Source organism: Tamandua tetradactyla, chromosome 4, assembly GCF_023851605.1.
Source record: "Tamandua tetradactyla isolate mTamTet1 chromosome 4, mTamTet1.pri, whole genome shotgun sequence".
In the NCBI taxonomy this organism is placed as follows: Eukaryota; Metazoa; Chordata; class Mammalia; order Pilosa; family Myrmecophagidae; genus Tamandua; species Tamandua tetradactyla.
The window spans coordinates 62,479,882-62,493,306 of NC_135330.1; the positions used below are offsets into that span (position 1 = coordinate 62,479,882).

General features: G+C 45.2%; 1 protein-coding gene and 1 long non-coding RNA gene across 5 annotated transcripts in view; one reads left to right on the plus strand and one right to left on the minus strand.

Annotated features, from left to right (window-relative positions):
- NFASC (neurofascin) overlaps window positions 1-13,425 on the plus strand; it is a 193,343-nt gene that overhangs the window by 122,067 nt on the left and 57,851 nt on the right. For 3 of the 4 annotated variants that reach the window (XM_077157529.1, XM_077157531.1, XM_077157532.1), the window contains exons 7-8: window positions 1,166-1,336; window positions 5,612-5,662. In XM_077157529.1, coding sequence (XP_077013644.1) covers window positions 1,166-1,336; window positions 5,612-5,662 — 222 coding nt within the window. The remainder of the gene's footprint in view (window positions 1-1,165; window positions 1,337-5,611; window positions 5,663-13,425) is intronic. The other variant, XM_077157530.1, reaches the window with a different exon arrangement.
- On the minus strand, window positions 561-1,589 carry LOC143680927 (uncharacterized). Its single transcript, XR_013174254.1, has 2 exons — window positions 1,335-1,589; window positions 561-901 (listed from the first exon to the last, which is right to left on the minus strand). It is a non-coding gene; the product is annotated as an uncharacterized LOC143680927 (long non-coding RNA).

The window sequence follows — 13,425 nt, forward strand, 5'->3', positions numbered from 1 at the left end:
CAACCCTCAAATCATTTATCAGAAATTCCCTGTGGGCCTACTATGTACTGGGCACCATCCTAGGTACTGGGGAAGAGAAAGAGAGAGAAATGGATCCTGCTTTCCAAGAGCTCACAGCCAGGAAGAGGTGACATGTTTGCAGCTACAAAAGAAATGATAGATAGTGTAGCATTCTCAGTAACTCCTGTGATGCCATGGATTCCAGCAGACACTTTCTTTTCATATTTTAACATCTCTGAAACCAGAAGCCATCTTAAAACTGATGATGTGCCTCACTGACTGGTACGCATCTTATAATTATAACTGGCAGTGCTGTTTTATTCCTTGTGCATGAGAAAAAACCTCAAAGGTATATCTTAAATTTAATGACATCTGAGGGTGCAAGGGTAGTTCAGTGGTAGAAATTCTCACCAAAACAAACAAGCAAAAATTCAACAAGTGGTGCTGCAGTAACAGGATACTCACATGGGGAAACAATGAAATGTGAGCCCACCACACAGGATACAAAAAAAAAATTTTTTTTTAACGACATCTTAGATTTGGAGGAAATGACACAAGACCAAGTTCAATTTCATTTAATTCAGCAAATTATTGAGTGCTGCTCTGTGTGAGGTTCTAAACTGAGTGCTGGGGTTATAAAGATGAAAGAATCTTCGTCCCTGTCTGCAGAGAGATCACTCTGCTGATGTGAGAGTGTGGATCCCCGATTCAGGAGGCATCTGAGGGGTTGTGTTCCCTCTTTCTGGCCACGGGGTCAGGCAGACCTTCTGTGACAGGAACAGTGGGTGAAAAGTGTGGTGGTAGGACATGGCCGTGGTCAGCAGGCAGGTCTGAATGCGGATCCTGCGCTTCCCTCACTGCCTCTGTCACCCGGGATGCATTAAACCCTCTGCTTCTGTATCTGTGAAATGGAAATAAGCCCTACCTTAGATTTTTTATTTTTATCTTTCTTGCTACCTTAGATTTTGAGGATTAGAAGAAAGCCCTCTGTCTCCAGAGCTTTCCTGAGTAATAATATTGCCATTATTTTATTATATAATTATATATATTATTATAGCAATATATATTATAATAATATATAATAAAATATATTATATAATATGTACATATATATATAGCTATAATAATGTTGCTGACCTCTCCTTGTGCCTCCGCTTCCTTCTAGCCATGGAGCCCATCACCCAAGACAAGCGTGTCTCCCAGGGCCATAACGGAGACCTGTATTTCTCAAACGTGATGCTGCAGGACATGCAGACAGACTACAGCTGCAACGCCCGCTTCCACTTTACCCACACCATCCAGCAGAAAAACCCCTTCACCCTCAAGGTCCTTACCAGTAAGTGCAGGCCTCTTCCTGGGGCTCGGATCAGGGAGCCAGGGGCCAGGGGAGGGAGCCCACTGAGCCCAGCAGCTCCGGGCACTGGGTCTGGCCTAGAAATCCTTCCAGCTCATCGTGTCTCCGCCACTTCAGCTGTTCTTAAACAACATCTCTTGATTCTGAAGCCTTGATCACGTTTAGTCTTCCCCTAAGCCAGTGGTTCTCAGACTTCCTTGGGAATCCCAATCATTCCATGGGAACCTGGTGAGCACATCAGGACCCAACCAAATGCCAGGTCGCAGCTCTGGGCCTCTGTGCTCCTCACACCCTCTCTCCGTGACTTGGATACATGCTCGAATTTGAGAGCCACGGCTTTAAGTGGCCACCTGGATTCCACTCGTGTGCTCAGCTTGATTATTGCTTTAATTGTCTAGTTACCTTGTTTTCTAGAAGACAGCCATGGCAAGCATCCAAATTAGTGGGTACAACGAAATAAATTTTATTTGATTCTGTGATGTATATGTATATGCTGAACCATATGGAGTCACTCTTTGTGAGTTGCAGGTTTATGTTTTAGTTTTCTTTGTTTTAGTTTTCATTCCTTGGTTCATTTGGCTGGTATGAAAGTGATCAGCATTTCCTGCCCTGTTATATTGTTGGTGGCCCTCGACAGAGGAGAGAGAAGCTTGTCACTTGAAAAACATGCGTCTTGGTGGGGACAGACCGGCCTGGAGCTTTTGCTGTCAAGTCTTTGGCCTGCCCGTGACATTGACAGTTGTCTATGTTGATTTACACCATGGGTTTCTAACATGCCTTCCATCGGGGAGCCCAAAGAGACCTTACGTCTGTCTGACACACACTGTGAATGTTTTTTCAGTACTGCGGACAGTAGAGATGGAGGGGGATGCCGGGCCTCGAGCACCCAGGAACGGGGGCAGCCTCCACGGGCTGGCAGGGAAGAGGCTGAATCCTGCTTCCTGGGGCCCAGACGGGGCAGCCGAGAGTGGCTCCTGCGTGGGTGGGTGGGGATGGGAGAGGCTTGGGTGAATTCACTCCTCTTTCAGGACAAGGGGGGATCCAGACTCCTTATGGTCTCTTCTTTCCTCATCAATCCCTCTGACCCCAAAAACAGGTGGTACTGAGAATCAACAGAGCCCACCCCCATTTCCCACCATGATGCAGAGTGAACCCATAAGGAAGCTGCTCCTTTTTGTTCCCCTTCTTTTAATTTTTTTTCATTCCATGCTCCCTCTTCATGTTCTTTCCTTTTCTCTTCTATTTCCCCACCCTCTCCTAGTTTCTTCTTCTCCCCTCTCTCTGTCATCTCTTTCTTGAACTGCACTGTCCCCTCCTCTCATCCCCTCCCTCTTGGCCTCTGCAGCTTCCCCACAAACTGCTCTGAGGTGGGCTTGATCTGCTCAAGACCCGATAGGCCCCAGGAAGGGCAGAATCCCAGGAACAAGCTCTGCGTAATCCTGGCAGGCCCCCCAGCTTCGGTCAGTTTGGTCCCCACTCTCTGGCCTTCTTATCCCTCATCCAGGGCCAAGGACGACCCCTGTAGAAGAAAGTTGGGTTGTCTGAAGTGTGTCCCCCGTGCATGTCCATGGTGACTCCTGCTGGCTGGCTGAGCCAGGGAGTACAGTGCAGTCTGTCCAGGACATCAGAGTGGCCTCGGTGGCCAGGACAGGGCTGGCAGCATTGGGGTGGTGGGAGGAGCAGAAATGTCACAAGCAAGGGGCGCACTGGACTGACCCTTCCCTGGAAGTCTTCAGTATCTCACCTGGGCTCCTTTGACCTTCCGGGGTACGATGCCTGAAGTCAGTCTGCTGCTTCTGGAAAGGAGCCCGTCAGACCTGCGGTCCTTTACACTCTGCAGAGCCCTCCCGGTTACACAGGAGGGTGGAGAGGCAGGGAGGCCAAGGTGGGAAGAGGCTTCCTCTGGGGAATTAAGCAGGTAGAGATTAAGCAACAATTAGGAATTGGACTTCCAGAAACATCCCCTTCTCTACCAAAGGAGGTAAGGGTTGTTTGTTTCTGCATCATATCTGGGCCCCTATTCCACTAAAAATTCTTTCCTCTGAATGCTGAGGCGCCCTAGGTGATCAGAGAAGAGCCCTGTGAGATTCCTGGAGTCCTCCCAGGGACAGCTTTGGCTGAGAGTATGTTCTGGCCATCTGAGCTGGCCCTGAATTGGGTACAGTTGCTCAAAATAGCACAGCTGTGCTCTCTCCATTTTCCTATCCGGAAAGGACACAGGCTTTTTCTTGTACCTTCAAGAGCAAGGTCTGAGGGTGGGAGGCAAAACAGTCAAGTTGGGAGAGCTCCAAAGATCCTCTTCTAACCAGATGTTTCTGTTACTGCCTTCCCCTTTGCAAAGAAATAAATCTTGCCATGCCCAATTTTTGGTGACCTACATGAAAGGGAGGGGGAAAAGGGTACCTAATACAAAATCTAAATCTACACACTCTAAAATCATTTTATATGTTTGTTCCGGATTGCAGTTAAAAATAGACAGTGTAAGTGTAAGTGGGCTAACAAAGATGTCCCTATTCTACCTTGTCCTTCCGTGACAGGTGCCGGGTCCCCGTGGTGCCTTCCACAACCACAAGGGGCAGTTGTGAGGGAAGATCCCCCCCCAAGGCAGACAATGAAGCCTCACCCTGATTCCTTCCAATGCCTAAATTCCGAGTCACATTCTCAGAGAAATCAGAAAGTACACCTTAATTTCTCAGATAAGCTTCAGAACCCATAGGCTTCAGGTCAATTCTTGGGTCACTTCTCTAGAAAGAGGTAGATTTCACCTGGTGGCATAGCAGCTTGTAGCAAGGATCTTTTTATGTGCACATGATCTTCCCATGAGAAGACCATTTTCTTCCAGGTACAGCTGCAGCCTCCACTGAGCCTTCTCCACCCTGCTTCCTCATTCCCTTGCAGATCACTTCCCACTTTGAGCTGCACATATACCCAAAACATCTTCCCAAACACAAACTAGGTCTTTTACAACGAGCCCCATCTTAAGGGATGGTTCTGAATATTAAATGCCTCCCCACTGGATAAGCAGATTTGGGATGCAGCACAATGCCAGCCTCGGGAAAGAACTTGCACCCCCATTTGCAATGAGTTGCAACAGGATTTGATCTGTCTTCAAATATGCAAATGTTCTGGCACAGCAGTCCTCCTCCCTCGGGCAGTTGCACTGTGTTCTGGGCTTCTGGGGCTGTTGGCTTGGCTTCTCAGCCAGCTGTGCCACCCTCTGCCCCCTCTTAGTACTGTCAAAATTTGAACCCAATAGCTGGAAGGGGATGGTCGTAGAAGAGTGTAAAGCTGCCTGAGGACCTTAGCTTGATTATATGTCCGATTCCAAGATGTCTTTTCACTGAGGATTAAATGCCCAAGGGTTTTAATTGCCTAACGTAATTACCCAACCAATGACACTGATCTTTTTCACCCCAAACTAGTCTAGAGACCTCTGAATCTTCAGCTTAGTGAACAGATCTTTCCCAGTCCAAGGTTTGGAGTTCACAGCTCACGTTCTCTCTCTCCTGTCCAAAGCTTCCCTTCCAATCCTAAAACCTGAACCTCGGCAGGCTGTCCCCACCCCACTGGACCACTCCCAGCCTCCTTGCAAGGACATCTCAGAGACCACTGGGCCATCGGTCTGGTCAGATTGGTTAGCAGGTGACGGTGCTTATTGCTGGTCAGCAAATGATTGCTGGATGCTGCCAAGGGTCCTTTGTCCCATGCTCTGTGTCGACGAAATGTTCTTCTTAGACTGTCTTTTCCTCTCATTGACCTTCCACCCCCTGCAACTTTCCTTCTGCTCAGGGAGGACTTTGCCCTACACTCCAGGACTCACTAACAGTCCTTTCTCTCTAGCTGTCCCCAAGAGCTGGCCTGGTCCAGAGTCCCAGGATCTGAGGACTTGGATGGGAAGGAATTGTTCAAAAGACTTCTATGACGTACCAGTAATCTTTGTCTCATTTGTTTGAAAATATAGTAGGACCAAGGAATTAAAGTTCAAGCCTAATTACTTTAATTTTTTTTAAACTTATTTTATTATTGCCTTCTTTTGCAGGACTTAACCTTTTCTTTCCTTTTGGGGCTGTTTTGTGTTGCACGTTCTTCACAAGCATATTTCTTTTCCAAATGTGCCACACCTTTCCTTTGCAAAAGGCCACTGGTGCTCTCCTCGGTTGTGTTTCTGGCTTTGCATTTGTTTTTCCCCCTCCCTGTTTATGCCTTCATGACTTCTCCATGGCCTCCTGTTTGCTCACCCTCTTTTGTTTATTGCAGACCACCCCTATAATGACTCGTCCTTAAGAAACCCCCCTGACATGTACAGTGGTGAGTTGTGATGGTAACCTTGTGGGAGTAACCTTGCCTGTCCTAACCCTGTTTGCCTAACCTGACTGATACCATGTCGTTAACTCCTACAGCCTGGCAGCAGTGAGCCAGCTAGCTGACAGCTAGCCAGGCCAGGGTGCCAAGGTGATGCCTCCAGAAGGCTGGGATGGGAGGAAGGTGGCCAGTTTGGGAGTTTGAAGTTGCATACACAATGGTGTGGCATCCTCTGATAGACCAGCCTCAAGTTGCTGAATTCTGAACAAGTTGTACAAGCCAGGGTAGGACTTCAAAAGAGCTTCTTAGAAGTTTAAGTAGAAAGTTAGAAATCAGTGTTGTTTGTGCTTTTCTTTAGGATGGAGACTATCTAAGAATAGGTGTTTTCCCAATGAGAAAGAAACAGAATTCAGTTCTTATTAGGTAGTTTAGAGAGAAGGAAGGTTTTGTAGTGTGTGTTTAGTTAACTCGTAAGCATCTGAATATGAATTGCCTGGTTGGTAGATTAGCCATAATTACTGGGATACTATTTCACAGCTAGATTCCATGTCTCTTTAAAATCCATCTGGGAAACATCAATATGAATCCAGCCCCAAGTCCACTTTCAAGGTAAGTCTAAATAGAGTGGGACCATCCATTGTTCTTATCACCGATGCCTCTTCTCTTCTCTCCTCTGGTAGTATGTGCAGATCCGGTCCACACACTTGCAAGTCATGGAAAAATTGCAGCGGGCATAGTTCTTACTCATGCACAGCTGATTGCTCAATCTGATAAACAGGGCAATTAGCCATTTCTACACCTGCGTTATCCCACACCATGGCTCAAGAATTTCTTGTTTTCCTTGAGCAGTCAGAGGAATCATTCATTTTCTGGCTCTGATGAAGCAGCTGGCCCCCACCATTGATTATGCCTCTGAAGCTGAAGCTGCAGGTCCCCAGTGGGGTCATTGTGGGCTCAAATAAATAGGAGGTGTCTACACTGTGATGTGTTAACATAAACAAGATCAGTGTCTGGGATGGAGGATGGGAGGAGGGAGTCAAAGCCAGGGAGAGAGGCAGTGGCTCTAACTTGGCACCAAGCAACTAGAGCCATGAGATTTGATTTACTGTCCCAGGGAGCAGGGGAAATTGGTTGGATTCTGGGCGTTGTTTGTTCTTAAGAAAATGGGATCGACCTTCATTGTGTCAAGAGCCCCAGAGCAATGGTGTGGAATGTGCCTTTTTCTAAATTGGATTCTGGGTATTCTATTATGGGACACAGTCTTTAAACTGTGGTATATCCAAACCAGGTGGTCCATCAGAGACCATCTGGTCCACATTCCTTTCTTTGTATATGGTAAGCTGTTCAGGAGTGCATGCATTGCAGAGTTGTGTTATCTCTGGGATTTGTTTGAATGGTTCCAGCCTTACTTAACCAGTTTATGACCAGTGGTAGATATGACTACAAGAAAAGAAGTGAGAATTATGGGCATCACTCAGGCCTGTGAAACCAAGCCAAACTCACAAGAACCCCCATGGAGACTGACTCCTTGTCCTCAATCCAAGGTAGGATGGGGCTGACCCAAATATGAAGCCAGTTGGAAAGGACATTAAGTCAAAGTGGGGCACACATTGAGCAAAAAACAACTTGTTTGATGCTTCTACAAAGAAATGGCAAGTGAAAAGGAAGAAAGAAGGATGAGATCTCCTGAATTGTCAGACTTTCCATAGTGCAGGGAGCTGGGCAGAGAGATACCGTGCTATGAAAAATGCCCAGTGCATTTGTTTGGCTTTAAAATATGGCATGTCAGGTGGTGTGAGTGTAGCTCAGTGGTAGATTGCTCACTTGCCATGTGGGAGACCTGGATTTGATACCCGAATCCTGCACTTCCCCAAAAAATTTTTAAAAAAAGGAAACTAAAATGTGGTATGTCTCTTTTATAGCAGAATGGCCACAACATGATTTTGTCTACATGGGTTGGGTATCTTATGACTGTATGCCATGTGCAGACCTGTGGGTGACAGGGCAAGGCAGGTCTGAGATTGTAACATGTCATCAAGAAAACGTGGCAATTGAGAGTGTGTACTCTGAGGTAGACACCCTTGGATTAAGTCCTAGCTCCAGATCATGCCATTGAGTAACTTGGGCATGTCACGTAGTATTTCAGCTCATTTCCCCTGGGCATGTTGCCTGCCTCATAGGATTGCACAGAATAACGTGCACATAGTTCTAGCATGGTGCTAGACACATCATCACTGCTTAATAAATATTACCCATTATTATTATTGAAGGGGATGGTTTAGCATGGACTGCATCTGGTAATGTTGTTCTGTGCTTTTTACATGAAGAAGGACACAGAGAGCTTGAAGTGGAGCCAAAGGGAAAGAGGCAGGCATAATTTGGGGAAGAAAGTATTATGGAGGGAAAGATTAGGGCAGGCTAGAGAAATGAAAGCTGCCCCAATCCTGTACTGTACTGAGAATTGGGTAAGAAAAAAAGTTCCAATTAGGCGTGAGGATTTTGCAGTTAGACCTATGGAAGAAATTTCCTGGCCGTGAAAGGTGCCTAATGTTAAGAGACACATGAGTTTTTCTCTTCTTCTGGGGTTATTTGATGCCACTTCATAGAATCAAAGAGATGAATCAGATACTATATGTCCGGCCCTGTGAATCTCTGATTGTCAGTTCTGAGAATCCAAATCAGCAAAGGTGGCATGCACCCAGCTGCCCCTACTGTCTCTGGCAGATGCTCTCGGCTGGCTCACTGAGCTCTGGTATCAACAAAGTAGCACTTGACAGAGGGACGCAACTAAGGTTTTTGGTCATCTCGACCTTTCCTCCATAGCAGGAAATGATTGAGAGATATTATTCACTGGACATTTAAAGCCAAGGTGGTTGGTGCAGTTTCATCTCCTGATGTTCCCTGTGGACCAGACATCCCTGGAAAACCTGAACCCCCTAATGAGTTTGTAAGAAGACTGTTGAGCTAGAAGTCATATAGGTCTACATAGGAAGCTCTTCCTGAATCTATATAAACACGAGCTTTATCCACTGTATCGATAGTGAGTTTGAGGAAGTGTTAGGTTAGACCCCAGCCCTGAAAATCCGGTAGAGTAAAGAAACATCATCAGGCTGGATGGGCTCTCCAGGGATCTCCACCTCCAGGATAAAAGAGGGCATTCTTTTTGCATAGGCAGGCACCAGGAATTGAACCCAGGTCTCCGGGATGGCAGGCGAGAACTCTGCCTGCTGAGCCACTGTGGCCCCCTCAAGAGGGCATTCTTTTATTCTTCTAATATTTTTATTGAGAAGTCTTCACACATATATATTCTATACATGGTGTACAATCAATGGCCCACAGTATCGTCACATAGTTGTGTATTCATCACCATGATCATTTTTTGGGACATTTACATCACTCCAGAAAAAGAAATCGTTCATGCCATACCCCTTACCCCTCTCTCTCATTGACCACTAGTATCTATCTACCCAATTTATTTTACCCTTTGTCCCTCTATTTTTCATTTATTTTTATCCATATTTTTTACTCATCTGTCCATACCCTGGATAAAAGGAGCATTAGACACAAGGCTTTCACAATCACACAGTCACATGGTAAAAGCTATATCTTTATACAATCGTCTACAAGAATCAAGGCTATTAGGGCGATGCAATGGCGGCTCAGTGGCAGATTTCTCGCCTGCCATGCCAGAGACCCGGGCTAGATTCCCAGTGCCTGCCCATGCAAAATAATAATAATAATAATAATAAAAGAAGAACAGGAAGAAGAATCAAGGCTACTAGAAAACAGCTCAACAGTTTCAGGCACTTTCCTCCAGCCACTCCTATATACCATAAACTGAAAAGGGATATCTATATAATGTGCGGGAATAACCTCCAGGATAACTTCTCAACTCTGTTTGAAATCTCTCAGCTACTGAGACTTTATTTTGTCTCATTTCTCTCTTCTCCCTTTCGGTCAAGAGGGCTTTCTCAATCCCTTGATGCCAGGTCCTACCTTATCCCAGGATTTCTGTTCCACATTGCATCCCTGGGAGTCACGTCCCACGTAGGGAGGAGGGCACTGAGTTCATCTGCCAAGTTGGCTTAGAGAGAGAAAACACATCTGAGCAACAAAAGAGGTTCTCTCAGGGTGATGCTTAGGCCTAATTTTAAGTAGGCTTAGCCTATCCTTTGCAAGAATAAGCTTCATAGGGGTGAACCCCAAGATCAAGGGCTCAACCTGTAGAATTGGCTGTCCCCATTTCTTGCGAGAATATCAGAAATTCTCCACATGGGAAAGTTGAATGTTTCCTCCTTTCTCCCCATTCCCCCAAGGGAACTTTCCAAATACTTTAAAGAGGGCATTCCATGATAGCTACCCCAAAAGAAAACTGTCATCTTCTACCATTTAGAGCTTATTGATATAGTAACCACCTGTGTCTCAGAGCTTCTTCCTGTGTCTACTTTTCCAGGGAAAGAAATTATGCTCCTTCCCACACCTTCCCCTGGTAACAGTGCCTCCCAAAGCCAGCAGCTGGATTTCGTTCATACATTGTCAAACAAATCCCTCCTGCTGCAGCTGACCGCATTTCCCCGTAGCCTCCCCTTTGCATTCAGCCTTCTTGTCCCTTAATGATATCATATGTCTCCCTGACTCCTCTTCAAGCTCCCCATATACCCCTAAGAATTCAATCAAGATGGCTTTGGAGCCTCTTGATTCCCTCCTCAGCTTCTTTTTTTTTTTTTTAATTCCAGCTTTGGCCTGTGTCCACTTAATGGCTGATGAAGAGATATTGAGTCTTAGCTGAGACAGTAAGAATAGTATTTGAGGAAAACATCCCCAGAGCAGGTCACTAAGACAAAATAGATCCCTCTCCACCTATTTTACCCTTGGATTTTTTTTTCTTTGGTTTGATTAAGAAAGATATTCCCAAAGCTGGCTATCAGAAGTAGGAGTAAGTGGGGTATCTGTTATTTATCTTCAATTATCCACTCAGCCTCACCTAACTTCAAGACTAGCACCTCTAATGATGTAAAATGATGAAGCATTTCATTTACCACCCTTGCAGAGCCAGCTAGTCCTCGAACAGACAGGATGTGTCCCAGCAGCGATGCCAAAGTCCCTCGTAGTGTTGTTAAGTGTCATGAAGGTTGAAGAAGGAAGATGCTGTGGCAATGATTACAGACCCTGGACGATCACTCATGGCCTTTTTAAAATATATATTTTTATTGATAAATCTTAACACACAAACATTCCACACATGGTGTACAATCAGTGGCTCATGATATCATCACATAGCTGTGTATTCATCACCATGATCATTTTTTAGAACATTTGCATCACTCAAAAAAAAGAAAAAATGCATACATACCATATAGCTTACCCCTCCCTCTCATTGACCACTAGTATTTCCATCTACCCAATATATTTTAACCTTTCTCCCCCATATTTGTTCATTTTTGTCCATATTTTTTTATTCATCTGCCATACCCTAGATAAAAGGAGCATCAGACACAAGGTTTTCACAATTACACAGTCACATTGTAAAAGCTATATAGTTGTACAATCATCTTCAAGAATCAAAGCTACTAGAACACAGCTCAACAGTTGTAAGTACTTCCCTCCAGCCACTCCAGTACACCATAAACTAAAAAGGGATATCTATATATGGCATAAGAATAACCTCCAGGATTACCTCTCAACTCTGAAACCTCTCAGCTACTGAAACTTTATTTTGTCTCATTTTTTTCTTCCCCCTTTTGGTCAAGAAGGCTTTCTCAATCCCTTGATGGCAGGTCCAGGCTCATCCTGGGAATTCTGTCCTACGTAGACTCATGGGCTTTTTTAAAGCTCTTAATAGAAAGTTAAGACACAGCCTTCCTCTGTTGCTGGAGTCCCATGTGGCTTGTGAATGGGGCACATGCTATAGAATGTCAGGGTTGGATGGGTCCATGGAGGTCAACCCACCCCCCGCCGCCATCCAGGGCCTGGCTTTCTCCATGACTCCATCATCCAGTGAGCCTCCAGCCTCAGACAGAAAACTTCAAGTCATCAAGAATTCACTGCCTCCCAAGGCAGGTGATTCCATAATTAGACAGAGAGACTATGTAGAGTAGGTTGTATAGCAAAGCTGTAGAGCTCAGGGGTCCAGGATTCAAAACATAACTAGTTTGTGACCTTGAGTAAATCTCTTAACTTTTCTGAGTCTCTTTTTGCTATGCTGAAAATGGGAACCTCCCCAGATTTGTTGTGAGGCTTAAGTATGATTATGTTGGTAGAGCTGTTAGCACAGTATTTGGCCCATAGTGAATGCTTAACAAGTTGTGGTCCTTATTATTCCCTCGGACTTTTAAGATGTCATGCCCTTGTTGTGAGGTCTAGCTTGTTTCCCCATAGCTTCTCTTTGGGGATAATTGTATCATTGCTAGCCTGCATCCTACAAATGATATATTGCTATGATCCTTTTTTACAGCTACAGCATATCAAGGCACCCACAGTGGGATTGTGTGCTAATTTCTCCTTCTGTCCTAATGCTTTGCTGGTCATGTGTGCTTGTGGTGTTGCATCTATGGTGTGAATTAAATGTCAGCAGGGCCAGAGATCAGTTTATACAGATTTTGTCCATGCATGGGAAGGAGCATGCCAACACAGCTGGGACCTCTTTCACATAACTCCAGGATTCCCAGCTCTTGACAGTCATCACCCTGACTTGAGGGCTGCCTGCCCTGAAATCTCCTTCTCCTCCTGGTACCCTTGACCTTGCGCTGTTTTGTCTGTTTTGGTGATCCAATGACAATGGGTGGGAGAGAGCTGCTGCTTCAGAGTCAGGCTTCCTTAGTTCCAAGAGCTGGATGCTACAAAAGCTATAAATATATATATACATATAGTAACCAATTAACCACATAATGGATTAACCCCTTCAGTAGCCTCTGTTGTATATGATGTGTGTGCTGATGGGACAGATGAGGACATATGCATAAAGAGAAACAAGGTATGGGGTAAATAGTTGCTTTCTTATTTGTTCTCATCTCTCTCTTTAATTCATTCATCCCACAAACCTTTATTGAGTGCTTGCTATGTGCCAGGTATTGTGCCAGCTGCCTCTTAATCTTTGAGGTTGACAAATGCATATATTTCATCATTTCTTCACTTAACAAAAGGATAAAATAGAAGCAAACCCTCTGAAATGCATTACCCCAGTGGCTGATAGAGGGAAGTTGAGCCCCTTTGCCCCAGCCAGGCACCAACTAGTCCAACAAGCACCTTTAGTTACTTTTCTGATTGGAAATACCAATTACACAGAGTCTCCACTGCCACCATATCCTCACTCTGCCAGCACTAATTAAATCCCCCAATAAATGCCTTTGTTCTCACTCCAGGCATCTCTGAAGGTTCCCAGCCCCTGACAGCTCTGCCTTCCCTCCACCTCTTACTTCCCCAGCTGTTTAAAACCAATTAAATCCATAGGTAGACGCAGCCTTTTTTTTCTTTTTCTTTTTAACTCTTCTTGTTTACAACCGTACACCTTTGGACAGGAGGTACATCCACCAGTTTCCACCTGGTTGGTAAATCCTTGCTTGTCTGTCATCCACCTTATCTTTGCACAGAGCTCTGGGAGAGAGGTGAAGCTCAGGTAAGGTAGGGTGCACTCTGCTGTCCCCAGATTGACCCCTTCAAAGGGGAAATGACCATCCTGACCAGGTCGATCTTTGTGAACCCCCTGAACTTTTAAAAGTTGTATTAATTTCATTGATTCCAGACAAGTGGCTGCTCCCAGTCTAGTTGAA